Genomic DNA, 16,020 nt, shown 5'->3' on the forward strand with positions numbered 1-16,020 from the left:
CTATGTAAAGTGCTGAGGACCCAATGAAGAAATGACAAGGTTCTGCCCACAAGGCACTCACAATCACTAGAAGCAGACTGGGAGATGTACAGTAAGTTCTGTAATGACCTCTTATTCTAGGAAGAAAAGTAGAAGCAAGCACATTCAGTACTTTATAGACTCTAGTTTATGAAATTGGGCACAAATAGAGTCGGCCAAGTTGACTATTCAGCCTGTGTTTTACTTGAAGTCGTAACGTGTCAGAAAAATTCAAACGAGAGAGAAGTTAATGAAAATCCCTCCCTCTAATTCCAAATCTAAATCCTTATCATTATACTCATAATTCTTTCATAGCCCAAAGACACAAAATAAAAGACAATAGTTATAATTTCAGTCCATTTATTTTGGCTCTAAAGAGATGCATGCATTAAACGTGAAGCATTCGATGTTACTGAAATATTTACATCACTGTACATGTAATGTGGAAGAAATTTTCTATCTTGGGAGAAAGATATAATAAATATCTAGCCTAGATTTATATTTTAAAGGGAGTTATTCTTCTCAAATGTAGAAGGTATTCTACTGGAGTCAAAATTACCAGTATGACCCTAAGTGAACATGGGATACAGCTTTTGACCTTTTGTATCTAACTTTGTTATGAATCATAAAGACCTATCACCTCTGTGAATAGTCACAACTTTCAATATTTCAGTTGCGATACCTAAAAATATCCTGTTTGGCTTCAATATCCTTGCTCTAATTTTGCTTTGCCTTGCAGGTTTGAAACACAGCAAACATTAAAGTTCAAGTTACACTAACCAAAGGAGAGTTGGGCACGAACAGTATGACAATATACAATGTATCATCAGGTTAGAACATAGAAACCAGATCATTATCAATAATGTAGGGGATTCTTTACGTGGACTTAGAAAGGATACCTTTTCTCCATGAGATTTTGTGAGTAATACCCATATCAATAAAACTCCTATCTCTTCACAGGTAAAGGTAGGAGACCCAGTAAACCAGATTGAACAAGCAGAACGCAGTGGGAAAGAAGATCCGGGCATATGAGTCCATTTTGGCAATTCGGATATGTATCCTCCCGTGTCTCCACGCTCCTGTTCGGCAGTCTTCAAAACAGCAGAAAAAACTGGCACAGTCCTTGCCATCCAGACACTCATACCCGTATTCTTCATCTCTCTCTTGAAGGTGCGTGGCATTGTTCATTTGAATGGTTGCTGATCTTGGGCGGATATCAATGGTAGGGGCCTGAGAAAAGGGTAGGGAAGGAGAAGGCCCAGAATTAGTTCCACTGAAGTCGTGAACTGTTTCCTCACAATGTCATCAATGTGATGATGAATCTGAAAATGGGTACTCAGGAAGATACTATGGTATTGTGATCTACAATGGTATAACTGAGCTTAGAAAGATAGCACATTTGCAGATTTCAAATTTTGAGCTTAAGCAGTGCAACTGAAAATAGTATCATCAAGCTAGTAGCTGTAGCAAGAAGATTGAACACCAAAAGAACTCAAAGTTTAAATATTTAAATCAAACTACATGGAGTATTATTCTACTAAGTGTAGATGTGAAGTTGGTTACATGAAGGCATTAAATGGTGCTGCTTGTGAGTGAGTAGAGAAATAAAAATGCATCAACTTTGAAATCAAGTTTTGTCATGCTTACTTATAGGCAGATAGGAAATCACACCACACTGAGCAAATGTATTAAATGCTAATAATAGAAAATTCTAAGATATTCATAAGCATGGAATTTTACTGATATTTATACCACAAAAGTGTGGTTTAAAAGAAGGTCATACTTTTCCAATATTCACTATTTTAAAGGTTTAAGAATGTCAGCAATGTCGAGTTATATATGAATGAAAAGTCAGAAATGAATGTTACTACCTGCAATTTTTTTAGCATTTGGGAAGAAAGTGGTATCAACATGATAGTTTAATTGTTAGTGCCGAATCAATTAAAGAAATTTCTATAAAACCAAAGTATTTATTTAATGTTAGCTCAAATAAATTCATTTTAGGACAATAGAAATATAAATCCTAGCATCTCTGAATGGAAAGTTCATTACAATATTATATGATAGAGCTAACAAGCCCAGTGAAGATGCTAGTGTTTTAACCATCCGAAATGTAGAGTTCAAACAATGTCTATTCAGTTAACCAAACAATCTTATTTTGAATCAGGATATAAACAGTTAAATTTTAGGCTTGAAAGGTGACAAAAGCCAAGCGTAACCAGTTCAATGAAACTCTATTTTTATCAGGGAAGAAAGGGTCTGTTTTGGTACTGATGTGTAAAAAAGACCCTCCGAATCTGCAGCATGTCAGAGTTTAGGGTTAACTCAAATATTATATTGAGAGAGAAGTTGTAGGCCAGAGGATTAAGCTGCCCATGCTTCAGACACATGTATTTCCCACTGGAGTTTGAGGGATGGAGTGTCACTTTCATTGCTGATTCATTTTCGTATAACGCACACTGCACACTGTGGGAAGTAGCAGGTGACGACTCAAGTGTGTGAGTCACTCACAGGCCCGAATGGAGTTCCTGACTCCTGGCGTTAGCCTTGCCCCGCTGTGGCAGTTGTGGGCATTAAGAGAGTGAACCAGCAAGTGAAAGAATCACTGTCTCTCTTCCCTCTACCAGTCTGCCTTTTAAATAAATACCTTAAAGAAACCAAAGCAATTAAACGTGTAGTTGCTGAGTAAACTGTGGAAATTAATACAACTTTCTCTGTTTTGAATGTGTATTTTCAGTGGAATGTTTAAATATCTACTCATAACAAGAACAAAAAATAAAACACCATGTAAGCATTAATAGTTAAGTTTAGCAGTTGCATGCAGTGAATTTCCATTCCAAAAACTTTATACCTTGAAGGAAAACATCCGAAGAAGCTTTGGTTTTGTAGACAGAAAAGAGAATTGCATTTTTTAAATAAAAATTAAAAACAAACAAACAAAAGAAAAAAGAGAGACAAAATAAGATAAATTAAAAATACATTTTGAAAACATAGTAAGTAAAATGAACCGAAATTATAAACACAGAAGGAGAGTTTGAAGTTTGGGATAAAGCATATACCTGGAGTTGGAAAATAAAAGTCTGTGATTACTAATGAAATCCTTAATAAATGCACAACTACCTTAATTCAGAAGCCAGTGTTGTTAAATTGTGAGGAAGCTTTCTGTTGCCTGGCTCACCTATATAGAAATACTTTCATTTTATTTTCTAATTATCAAGGTTACCTTAATAGGTGAGCCTTGATAGCATCAAACAAGGGTATATAGAACAGGAAAATATAATTTTAGCTTCTCATTTGCAGTTCGGTCTCTTAGTTGATTTCCTAAATACGTGAATGGGCTTAAAAGGAAAAATGCATGAAAATCTCAGGTAATTTTATTTTTCCCATGGTTTCAATCCCCTTTCCATGTGCTGGATGAAGGAATCTTATTATCGTTAGCACGATACTCTCTGTGGCGACCTAGCTGGTGAGGTCAATGGGGCTGTTTCTAAAGACTCTTCAGAACTGCTTGGGAAGCCAGTCCTCACATGCTTGTTACAACTGGCAGGTAGATAATGCAGCTGATCAGTAGAATCATCTTTCAGTAAGAATGAAACTGAATGCCAAAGAGAGGAGCCAATGAAAAACACCACCAGGAGGAAAACAAAGCAAGGATAGAGATAATGGAAAGGCAGATAGAGATTTGACAGACATGGAAGGGAAGCGCTGCATAAAGCATAGCAAATGTCCAGGAAATAAGAGCTAAGCACATCTTTTATATTAAGCACTGAGGATAAGGATGCCTTTTTCTTTACCTGTTACCAAGTCTTACATTCAAACAAAAGCTGTTATTTGTAGAATTTTACAAGGTTCTTGGGGATGCATCAGGATGAAACTGGAATCACTACATGCCCTTTTTAAAATTTAGTAGGAACTTAAAATTTAGTCACCAGTAAATGTGAGAGATTGGTTAGGTACCTCGTAGCTGTGATGCCCCTCGTGAGGCCTATAAATCCAAGAGTGTAGAAGAATCCCCATTGTCCTATCTTACCCTTCAAGGGGTCCCATGAGTCACAAATTGGGTTCCGATGAGTAAATATTTGGCTGTGTGCTCTCATCACAATAAAATACAGTTGCTTTAAGCAATTTTATTTGTGCCTTTTCCTCGTTGATTAACTTGTAGTGGCAAGCAGAAGTCATGCTACTTTTTTCTAAATCACGAATACACTTGAAAGCAATCCAGCTTAACATTATCAAGATCAACTATCATCTGCAACTATTAATGAGAAATTGCATTTCTAGAGTATAATTTAATAGTATTTACAATTTTTATTCATATATAAACAAAGACATGGCAAGTCTAGACAACTTGCCCCAACAATAGGTAAGTTATTTATTTAAAAAACTAAATGCATTCAAGTATGAAATCAATAAAATTTCTCTAGTGGAAACACACACACATGTACCCAACACACATACATTCACACAATTATTTGCAAAACTAATCATTGAAACTTGTACCTTTTTAATAGAATGCCCTCAATGAAAAATTTATTTTAAAACATCAATAATTTAAATATGTTATAGTGAGGGGCCAGAAGGGTGAAAATTAACAAAAAACTAGAATATCAACTAGAAAACCAAAGGAATTCTTAGCAGCACTTTTAATACCCAGAAAGTAAAGGCAGCAAATAATTACATTTGCATTAAGCATCTGACTTTGAGAATCAGATATCTCAAGTAGCTATTGAGTATAAATGAATCCTTGTGGACTGGCCAAACACATACTCTTCATCTTAGAGCCAAAAATACTGAGTTTTAACCTGCAAATAGGTGCATCAAACTAAACTTTATCAAAACAATATAGTCTTCCTGCATGAAAATATCAGTGGTCACAATGGAAACTGATACATACAGGGTTTTTCTTCTTTTTGTCTTTGTCCTTGCTTGGCTTCCGGTTGCTGACAAAATAATGTAGGGTGCCATATTCCACCAAAGCCGAGAAGACAAAGATGAAGCAAACAGACACGAACAGATCCATGGCTGTGACATAGGAGACCTTGGGGAGTGATTTCCGGGCAATAGTGCTGAGGGTCGTCATTGTCAGGACGGTGGTGATTCCTGAGGAGAGGGACAAGATGTGGGTCATGGGATTGTATCTGCAAGGTGGGGAACTGAGTTACTGCTGAGATATAACTCATAGGCAACCTCAGTGATGGGCAACCAAGAATAACATATTAACTCACTCTGTGCAAAATACGTTTTTTACCTGTCTACTATTATGTATTAGTTGCAGTGACACCGAAGGTATACTGAAGAAGATAATGGACTTAGTCCCAATCTTTATTGTACCTTACATGCTATTGAAACAGATATACTGCAAATCAAATGAGCAAATTAAATATAAATTTTTAGTGTTTGCCATAGGGGACAGTGGGAATGGTGAGAATTTAGTTAGCTGGGATGCTAACAAAAGGGTTAGCATAAAGGGAAGGATTCTTGACATCAGTAAAGGGGAAGGGAGAGCATGTCTTGTGATTTAGAGATTACGTGATGAACCGCATGTAGAGGGATTTACATTTTATACTAGTGCAAGAAATCACTTTAAATGTACCAAACCAGGGAAGTGATTTGTTCTTAAGTTACATGGGTAATATATAGCATGGAGACAGCAGACAGCTGGAGTCATTGTAGGTTTTTCATCTTGGAACTGCTGCGGTCTGGAGGTTTCCCCCGACTGTCCTAGTAGGTCCTTTGGAAAACACAAACGCCTCATCCATAAACAGGGGGTGGTGGGAAAACCTCCCAAAGCGATAGTGAAGCTTAACTAAATAACATACAGAATGTCAATTCTTAATAAAGTTGCAATAAATGTTAGGTAGTGATATCATTTATTTTATGGAATAATGGCTACTTTTTAAACATAAAAAATCAAATAATCTCATTTATATCCATGTGATTGTACCCAGTAGCTTTTTTTTTTTTTTTGAGAAAACAAAACCTACATAGGTACCTTGGCCTTTGTTTCATAATCAGACTTCTAGCCATACTTTACATACAAGAAGTGGCAATGACAGCACAACAGTACTTCACAATTTCATGAAAAATGGAGTTAAAAATGAGTATATTTTGGTATTATGGTGCACAGAACATTTGAAATCCACGCAAATGAGGGCCTTCAGAAAGTTCATGGGACAATCATACTTTAAAAAGTGTTCATGGATTTTTGAAAAAAAAATTGCACCAAAACCAACTTTCATTTAGTCTTTCTATCAACTTTTTCAGGTTTCTTCATATTAAGTTCTATATCTAAGGGCAGTACTTTTTGAGGGCATCTGGCATGTGAAATTTAGGTGAAATAAAATCTGATATGTAACTTAAACATGGAGGCAGCAAATTGGGAAAATGTAATTTAGACTGCCAGAAAGTTCACTGCGGTCTTGTAAAGCTGAAATCTTCTTGAATGTCCTCATGACATTTTCAGAGTTCTGCCTGGAGCCACAGGGCAGAGAATTGTTCTGACAGTCTGCTTTCCCTAAGTCACCAACCACCAAAAAGATGGCTAAATACATATTTTAAATTTGGCTTTACAAAGCCAGAAAAAAAGGGGAGGGCACTCTTCTTACCTGATACAGATGAGAAATATTCATGGTTTTTATAAATACTTCTAGTTCTGACATCAAGTTAGATCATCAGGATGTTACCTTATCTCAGATTACTTGAGTGAAATATAGTATTGGTTGGTTTCATCATTTCATTTGTCATCACTACACCGCGATGACTGTTCCCCATGCTCAGGTTATTTAGCCTGAATGTATGAGCCATCTCTCTCATCAACCAAGATGCTTTGAACCGTCCTGTTGCAATATTAACGTTTACAGATGTTTAGGGCCATCTCATTTAACTCTTGATTATAAGCACTGTAAATGAGAGTCAGTGAAATCTAGATCAGTGTTTGAAAAGGTGAGTGTACATAAGAATTGCTTGAGCCTTTTTCAGAATATTGACACAGAGGCATTTAGATTGAACCATAACATGTTACTTTAAAAGTCCTCCTGCCACCTTAAGTTTGATTTAAAACAATTGAGCTTCACCAAGCTCTTACTCCCAGAATCTATCTGCCATTAGCTTAGATCCAGATGTAGCACCAACTGCCTGTGTGACTGTAAATCATTTAACATTACAGCACCTTTGGTCCATCAGCTCAGCATTAAAGTGTGTGATAAAACAATTCTATCATCATTAATCCAACTTCTACACACAACGTTTGTAAAGAGTAGAAACAGGATAGGGACCATATGGAATATGCCCGACTTAAATTACCAAGAAGAAATACATACCTGCTATTTGTTCAGAATCCTCTCCTTCATTCCTGAATTCACTCACCTGATCCCTTCCCCAACCGTGGCCATTTGTCATTGAACACCCTTTGCATGAGCAGATGAAATGAGCTACTGAGGTTATCTTACAAGGAATTTTGATCAACGAACTTTCAGGCTTCAAGAGGAGAGCGTAGTATTTTTATTGGATGGTTTTGTGTAGAGTGTGGATTGGAAAACATCAAAGCTTTTATTTCACATGCTCTAAATCTGTACATTTACTGGATCATCACTGAGGTACCAGCTATGTGTCAGACTTTGTATTAGACACAGAAAAAGCATTTACTTTGTGATATGGGACAAATAAGTATGTAATGCAATACACTCTACTCACAAGTGACAAGTGATCGTCCTCAAGGATGGGTTCAGTGTGTCTTGGATTTGTTTTGTTACAGAGCATTAGATATTTGAATTGTTGAATAGGACTTAAATAATATGAAGTACTGCATGTAACGGGAAAAAAATCAAAATAACTTCATTTTTAAACAGATGGGAAACTAAATTAGGTTTGGAAGAGAACAGAAATGCAAATGATGTCTTTTTTCTCAGTAATCATTTCTGCCCTGAGTTTAATAACCTAGTACAGATGATTTCTTTTTATCAGAAAATTATTATAGTAGCTGACATTTCTGAAACCTTACTCCACTTTGTGCACTTTTCATAGAATACCTTATTTAACCCTAATCAATCCTCCTAATTTAGATGCAAGAAGAATTACTTGTTTTATGTATGAGGAAACAGTGATTTAGACAAATTTCCAGGTTTTCCAGAATTACATATGTGCATGTATATATGTGTGAGCGTGTATAAAAACACCAGGTAGTTTCAAACTAAGAGTTCTTAACTATTACACGATACTGTTCCATCCATTTCTATATTCTCTTGATTCTACATACCTGACTAAAGGGAATCATGGTTTTATGATTCTTCTTGCCTTAACTTTAGTGTTATTTTTTTCTCTTACTCTTTGATTTCTAGTCTCCGTTACTCAGGAATTTTATGTAATATGAATGTCTTTAGCCCTGTACCTAGACTCCTGTGTCCGTCTGTGGCTTTGTGTTACTTTACGTGAGACTTCTCCTCCTGTGAAGGAGAAGATGTGAAAATACAAGACAAATGTCACCATATGCCATCTACATTAAGCAAGCAGCAATCATTTTAAAAGCATTTCCCATGAAAATTCACAAGTATTTTTCTAAAAACATCTTTTTCAGTGACTTTTCTATAAAGAACCAGTGTCATCACAATAATTAATGCATGTTGGAATAACTTAACAGCCAATAGTATGCCAGTGAATGTGTGACAATCAACACACTAGGAAAAAATATGACTCATAATGTCAATGTTTGCCAATTTCCAAGTTATTAATACTTCCACCCTAGCTGATTTTGAACGGCCAGTTGACATAACTAAACCCAAAGCTGGAAGAGGGTACAAACAATCAGCTCTGGCAAGCTCATGTGAACAGCTTCAACAGAATCCTATTGTTGGCTGGACTCCCATGATGTAAACAAATTAGAAGGTTTTTAATTGTTTACTTAAAGATCTTAAGAAAAATAATTAAAGGAAATCTGTGGATGTAGTTAAGTAAAGTAAAAGTAAGATAATTGAGATAATTTTTTTTTAAATATGATAGCTGTCATTAAAGGGGATGATACTGCTATGTAATAGCTAGCAGAATTTAAAGCAAATCAATTTGAAAGAATATGAAGGTTGTTTATGCTGGGTCCTTATCTTGAGACATTGTAACATAAATGTGTCTCACCCAAAGAAGTTCTGGCTGGGACAGCATCCTTGTTGATCCAGAAGGATACCCAGGACAGGACAACAATGAGTGTGCAGGGTATGTAGGTCTGGATGGTGAAGTACCCCATTCTTCTGCTCAGATCAAAGTAGACTGACATGACTACGTAATCACCTGCAACAGAAGAAAGACAGCACCGTGCCAGCCCTTATCAACCAATGAAAGAAATTGGGAAAGACATATGAATTCAATTGAGACTTCCACTAAAAACTAATTGAACTCAATCCTGATTTTTTTAGAAGCACTGATTCTTAGTTGAAATGAATCATTTTTAACACATTGATCACTTTTTTCTAGATGAATTTTTCTTACTATCTCTTCCTACTTGACACACACACTGTGAATGTTTACTTGGTTTGGAGGCCAGGGAGCAAGGTTTCAACACGGCAATTATCTTGCCTACTATTATCTTCTGAATTTTGTAGCAATTTTCTGTTTCTCTTTAGTTTTTTTTTTCAAAGATTTACCTATTTTTATTGGAAAGGCAGGTTTAGAGAGAGAAGGAGATACAGAAGAAATGATCTTACATCCCTGGTTCACTATCCAAGTGGCCACAATAGCCACAGCTGAGCTGATCCAAAGCCAGGAGGCAGGAATTTCTTCTGGGCTTCCCACGTGGGTGCAGGGTTCCAAGGCTTTGGGTCATTGCTTCCTACTTTCCAAGTCCATAAGCAGGGAGCTGAATTGGAAGTAGAGAAGCTGGAACACAAACCGGCACCAATATGGGATCCCAGCATGGGTAAGGTGAGAATTTAGCCACTGAACCATCATGGTAGGCATGCAACTTTCTGTTTTTCTGAAGACATCTGTCCAAATAAGCTAGAGTGAAATATCATGGTGACTGGTAATAATGAGTATTTGCTCATCTTATAACCAAATTTTTATGATGAGACTTTTTTCTTATATTTAATTGATTTACATGTTTTTTCAAAACTGTCATTTTAATGTGCAAATCTTGTGCATTGAGTACTGGTTTTTGTAATATCAATCTTCCCCTGTTGTATTTGATCTTCATGAGTCTCTGAAGTTTCCTTTTAGCTCACTGTTACAAAACCAGTTGTTGACATCCTGTTTGATTACAAATAGGTAATCAGTAACTTTTGCTAAATTAATGGACAAAGGAGTGAATGCATCTATAAATTATAAACATCAAGAAAATAATCAGGAATATGCAACATTGAACATTTGAGATTAAAAAGGAAATTTATGTAGATGATCAAGAGAACATAATACTTTAAAACTTTAAAAACACTAAAGAAACAAATAATCATCATATACCTTTTCATGAGACTAATTCATTTCAAAACACTTTGAAATCTGTAATTTTTAAAAATTATAATGTTTAACCTCCTTTTAAAATTCTGTACCTTTCCTTTTCTGTCACAACAAGTATCATTTTAAAGGATTTCAGTTTATGAAATTCAAAAATGTATTGTGGAGAGGTATTCCTGTTGTTATACATTTATATTTTTTTGTTCTGTGAGAGAATATCATTTTTAAGGGCTGTACTTGCAATGTGCATGAGCCTCAGAAGTCCTTGAAACGCCTGGCCTGGCTGCTAGGGCTCCCAGGCAACCACCTTGAGAAGTTCACGTTATGAGCATCCTGCTTGCCATCACCCTGCGCTCTCTTCCATCCATTAGCAATCATATCACTGCCCATGCTCAACAGCAGCACCACAGCAATGTGGAAAGTAGGCATCGTCGTCCACCCCACAGTTGTCTCCAACAATCCGTTCCCATCCACCTCCAAGTTGCTAAGTGTCAAGTACTTGCTGTTGCTGTCAAGTTCCTATGTAGCTCCGGGGTTGGACAGCAGCAGCTCAGAAATCTCGGAGTCAATTCAAGGGCTTTACTAACTAGTTAGCTCCCTACAGCCATCAGGCTCTGCAGTGGGTAGAGCGGCTCAGCAGGATGGAGAGGGGCGTGGGAAGGCAGTGCTGTCCCTTCTGCACAGCTCTTGGGGCAGAAGTTAGAGTCTTAGCCCAAGACCCGGAGCCGGAACTGACTGCATCCCCCGAAAGCTGGGCTAAGCAGTGCTCCTTGGAGTTAGGATGATGGGCAACAGGGGCCCCCAAAAGATGAGGTGGAGGCAACAGAAGACCTGGCTATTCTCCAGGGGCTCACAGGGCTTCGTGTCCAGGCCCTAGCTCAGGCCATTCTCCATTCTCCACCAGCCCTTGGGCATGGCTAACGCCCACTCAGGATCTGTTGGGCATGAGGAGCGGCCGTCCTACCAACAACCCAGAGACTCTGCCCGAGCCCTACACTCGCCTGCCTACAGTCTGCCTCAGCAGCTGCTTCAGGCAATGGAGCTGCTCCGTCAGGGCAGCGGAGGAGCCCATGGGGCTCAGGCTGGGCAAAGCAAGGGACGGCCTGGGGAACTACCACATCAGCCTGACATTGGGTAGACCACACACGGAAGGGATACCCAGCTCCTATACTTTTTAATACTGATGCTTAGGCACACAATGGTTTACTTGGGGGCTTTTTGGGCCTTGGTGGAAGCCTCACCGGGGGAGGGGGAAGGGCATAAAGAGGGCCAAGGAGCCAATGGGCTACAAAGGGGCAGATGACGGAACACTGGGCCTACTGTCTCCAGGCAACCCCATTGTTAGCTGCCTATATAAAGCCCCAGCATGCCTTGCTCTGGCGACATTTTGCGGGGCTGTCCAACTGAGCTGGACGCTTCTTCCAAGCGGTCCAGACCAGTTGAGCGGCCCGCACACAAACATGTCCTGGCGATATACTGGCCTACGCTCTGGCGTACGCCGCTTCCTGGTACTGCTCGAATATCATATAACTTTTCTTTGCAGCTATTTCTTATATTTAATAAAAGTGGCCCTGAGGAGGGACTTGGAACATCAAGATGAAATGCCACCGATTTTTTCTACAGAGCTCCGACCACTGTGCCGGGTGATGAGGCAGAAAAACAAACTATTAGCCCTTTATCGGCACACGTTACAGGAGAAAGAGGCCGAACTAAAAACTCTCCACACAAAGCACACAGCTCTGTTGAAAGACCTAGAGAAAAGGGGGGTTCTCACTAATCTCGCGGATGGGAAGTCCAGCGCCAACAAGGTGCCATCCGCTGCAGCAAAACACACCATCAAGAAACTGCCAGCAGACTCAAGAAAGGAAGATCCTCAAATCCTCAAACCTCTTGACCAGTCTTCTTCAACAAAAGATGTCTTAAGCCAGCTCCGAGTTTTGGGAGAGTCCTCCAAGACACCAACAATAAGAGAGGACTCCCAGGAGGCAAGAATATCTGTCACCTGGAGGGAAACTTTGAAAGACATCGAAGAAGAAATGAAGAGCCTAAAAAGATCGTTAGCGACGAGAGAGGGAACCATCAGGCTCCTCCGAGATGAAATGGAGGCACTTTCGCATTCCCTGGTGCAGACTTCACAGCTGGCAGCACAGAACCAACAAATGCCATCACAAATAAAAGAGCTGAAGAGGAAACAAACTAGTTTAACGAAGGCAATGGAAAGGAAAACTGTGTTCTTCAAAGCCAAAACTAGGCAGTTAAAATTGCTGAAGGAAAACATTCGAAAGAAGGACGACGAAAACACAATTTTGGCGCAATCTGTGAAAAAACTGAAACACCGGATGTCTACACTGGGAACGGAGCTACAAAACATGAAAGAGCAAAATGAGCAGTTACTGGACACCACCAAGCAAAAGATGCTGGCTTTAGAAGATTCCAACGCAAAGCTTCGTGTTTCCTTCCAGGAGAAGCAGCAGGATTTCTGTGCTATGAAGGAGGAGCTCCACACTCGGGAGAAGCTGCTGAAAGAAAAAGACCAAAAATCACGGCAGCTCGTTCGTGACATCATGTCCACCCTGCAGGAGTTCCTGGCCAAACGGCAGCAGACAGACAGACACCTGTTGCCTGACCAAGTCCTACCCAGCAAGGTGAAGCATTTGGAATTGGGGCTAAGCCAGGTGTTAGGGAAGTTTCATCCCGATGCTCCGCAGTCACCAGATTCTGGCATTCCTGAATCTCTGAAGGAAAAAAATGGACAGGCCGCAGTTGACTCAGCAGCAGGAGCAGAGAGCAGACCCCGGAAGGCCCCGAGCAGCAGCACCACCACTTCTGACCTGGGCACCATGACACCCTGGGAGAAGCCGCAGCTGCCAGAGCCAGGCCCAACAACTATCACCACCACCAAGAGCAGCACAGCCAACACCCAGCAGCTGAGTGCCGAGCCCAAGCCCTCAACCACAGGCAAGGCCCTCACAGAACTGGAACATGCCAGCGGGGACCAGAAGATTCTTGCCACCCAAGTGCTGGGCACTGTGAAATGCTTCAACGTCAAGAACCAGTATGGATTAATTGTCCAAAACGATACCCAGGAAAACATCTTCATGCACGAGGCAGCCATCAAGAAGAACAACCCCTGGAAGTACCTGCCCAGCTTGCGAGGCGGTGAGATCGTGGAGTTTGACGTGGTGGAGGGCGAGAAGGGTGTGGAGGCAGCCAATGTCACCGGCGCCAGGGGAGCTACAGTCCTGGGCAGCAAGTACGTAGCCAAGCGCACCCGATCCTGGGGCTACTCAGGGCGGAGGGCTCCTGGGCCCCACTGCCCACACCATTACCTTGCCACCGATGGCGACGGCTTAGATGGCACATCTGCTGGCCAGGCCCGTCCTCGCTGGCGCCGAGGAAGGCAACAAAGACTCCCATGCTGCTACCAGGCTCCACCACAGGACTCCATCACTCCTGTGCAGGGAGACATGCAGGGTGCCAAGGGCGCGGCTGAAGATGCTTGTGGCCAGCTGATGGTAGGAAAGGTTTACCAGGGGTGCAGACCATCGTGCAGAGCCTGTCACCACAACCGGTCTGAACGAGACGACGATAAGGCTGATTCCGAAGATCGAGAAGAGAGCCGAGGCCAGCAGAGGCCTCTCCTGCACTCCCCTGTCAGGCGCCCAAAAAGCTGCCTCAAAGGATCAACCCACAAAAAGCTGTAGATGATCCCCAGAGTTAAAAGGGAGTCACAGCTCTCTACCTCAAAAGAAAGGAATCCTTGTGCTGTGGTACTAAGAAAACTTTACATTTTCAACTGATTTGTCAACACAAGATGTGAATAAAACAAATGCAGAAAAGAGCAAACGGAAGGACCAACAAAGCAAAACTAGACCCATTGCGAAATGCTATGCACTTTTCACAAACTAATGGCTTGGGTAAACTGGTACCAGCACAATAAAAACAAATTCCTAATAAAGTTTTTGACATCTCAAAAAGAAAAATTGTATTTTGTCCATAAATATGATTATATGAATCATATATTATAGTTTAATTACTTGGCTTTGTATACATTTCCGTACATACCTAGCTTATTTTATCTGATTTAAAAATAATGTACCCTAGAAGCCTGAATCAGAAAAGTCTGCCCTGACAGGATGTATTACAACTTCAGTACGGTTCTTTCCTCTACTCCGGCTTCTCCAAGTACCCTTCAAGATGATGTCATAGAGAATCTCCAGTTATTTTTAAAGGAGTGAACACTTTGTTCTCCAACCCTGCGGTGTTTCCTAAGTAGGGTTTTGAATGTTCCCAAACTCTGCCTTTTGGTAGACTAAAGTTCTACTACTTTATTTATATCGTGGCTGAGTGAGGCAGGGATAAAAAGCTACTGCTGACTCTGAATTAATGGGATATCAGATATCACAGAAGTCAAGGTATAGAATTATTTAGCAATCATATCTGCAGACTTGCATTAAAAATGATCAGTAGTAACTATATGTTAGGCTTGTGAGATTGTGTCTAAACATAAGCATTTAAATTAACTTTTGTAATTTAGTTTTCTGTTTTTGACACAGCTTAGAATAATGAGAGGCATTGACTATGAACAAGGTGCAGAAACATTTAAAATGACTTTTTTGTTTGCGCAAAGGCAAAATTCCATGGATTGTCTTTACATACAGTTTTAAAAACATGGTACTTCCCACTGCATCTTCCCTCCGATGCTGACTTTTACCCTGCCTCTTCCTTCCTTCCTTATTTTTCATTTGATTTTTGCATAATCAAACAAGCTCAATCATCTAGTAAATAAAGAATTCAACTAACTAGGAAAGCATTTGTACACAAATAAGGGTTAGGTTAGTTTTGCTCATATACTTTTTTTGTACACTGCTTGTTAGTTTCCACATTGTATTTGTCTTTTTGATGCTGACTTTTCACTACGTGTAAAAGTCTCCACTTGGATTGGTTTTGTTGAAAAGGACAGGAGCTCATCCTTTTTTATGGCTGAGTAATATTCCATCATATTATGCCAGGATTTTTTTTTTCTAATCCAAACATCAGTGTTGGATAACAAAGTTCATTCCATATCTTAGTGGTTGTCAATTGAGCTGCTATAATCACAGGGTTGAATGTTACAACTGCTGCTTTCAGTCCTTTAGGATAAATTCCAAGGAGTGGGATGGCTGGGTCATGTAACAGATCTTAACTTCACATTTCTGAGGAAGCTCCATATTATATTTTGTAGTGATTGTACAACCATACATTTCCACCAACAGTGGACTAGATTACCTTTGTACCTATATCCATACTACTTTATTATTATTATTATTATTATTATTATTATTATTATTAGATGATAAGTATTCTAACTGGCATGAAGTAAAACCTCGTTGTGATTTCATCTGTACTTTCCTGATAGCTGGCAACACTCAGGACCACTAGCCGTCAAGAGGACCTGCATTAATATTTCTCTTTTTCTTATTTGATAAGAATACCATTAGCAAGTGCAAATTCTTTTACTTCAGACAGAAAAAAGGGAGAGAAAAGTTTCATTTTAATAATTAATACTCAGAAGTAATTTTTCCTAGT

The 16,020-nt window shown here is 39.5% G+C and overlaps 1 protein-coding gene across 4 annotated transcripts in view; it reads right to left on the minus strand.

Moving 5' to 3' along the window:
* Positions 1-368: 368 nt before the first annotated feature.
* GABRG2 (gamma-aminobutyric acid type A receptor subunit gamma2) overlaps positions 369-16,020 on the minus strand; it is an 85,109-nt gene continuing 69,457 nt past the window's right edge. For 3 of the 4 annotated variants that reach the window (XM_040975673.1, XM_040975690.1, XM_040975675.1), the window contains 4 exons: positions 9,142-9,294; positions 4,913-5,118; positions 2,870-2,893; positions 369-1,248 (listed from right to left, as the gene is read on the minus strand). In XM_040975673.1, coding sequence (XP_040831607.1) covers positions 973-1,248; positions 2,870-2,893; positions 4,913-5,118; positions 9,142-9,294 — 659 coding nt within the window. In that variant the 3' untranslated portion in view covers positions 369-972. The remainder of the gene's footprint in view (positions 1,249-2,869; positions 2,894-4,912; positions 5,119-9,141; positions 9,295-16,020) is intronic. The other variant, XM_040975683.1, reaches the window with a different exon arrangement.

The sequence above is a fragment of the Ochotona curzoniae genome, unplaced genomic scaffold, assembly GCF_017591425.1.
Source record: "Ochotona curzoniae isolate NIBS_2020 unplaced genomic scaffold, NIBS_Ocur_1.0 contig_1, whole genome shotgun sequence".
Taxonomy (NCBI): Eukaryota; Metazoa; Chordata; class Mammalia; order Lagomorpha; family Ochotonidae; genus Ochotona; species Ochotona curzoniae.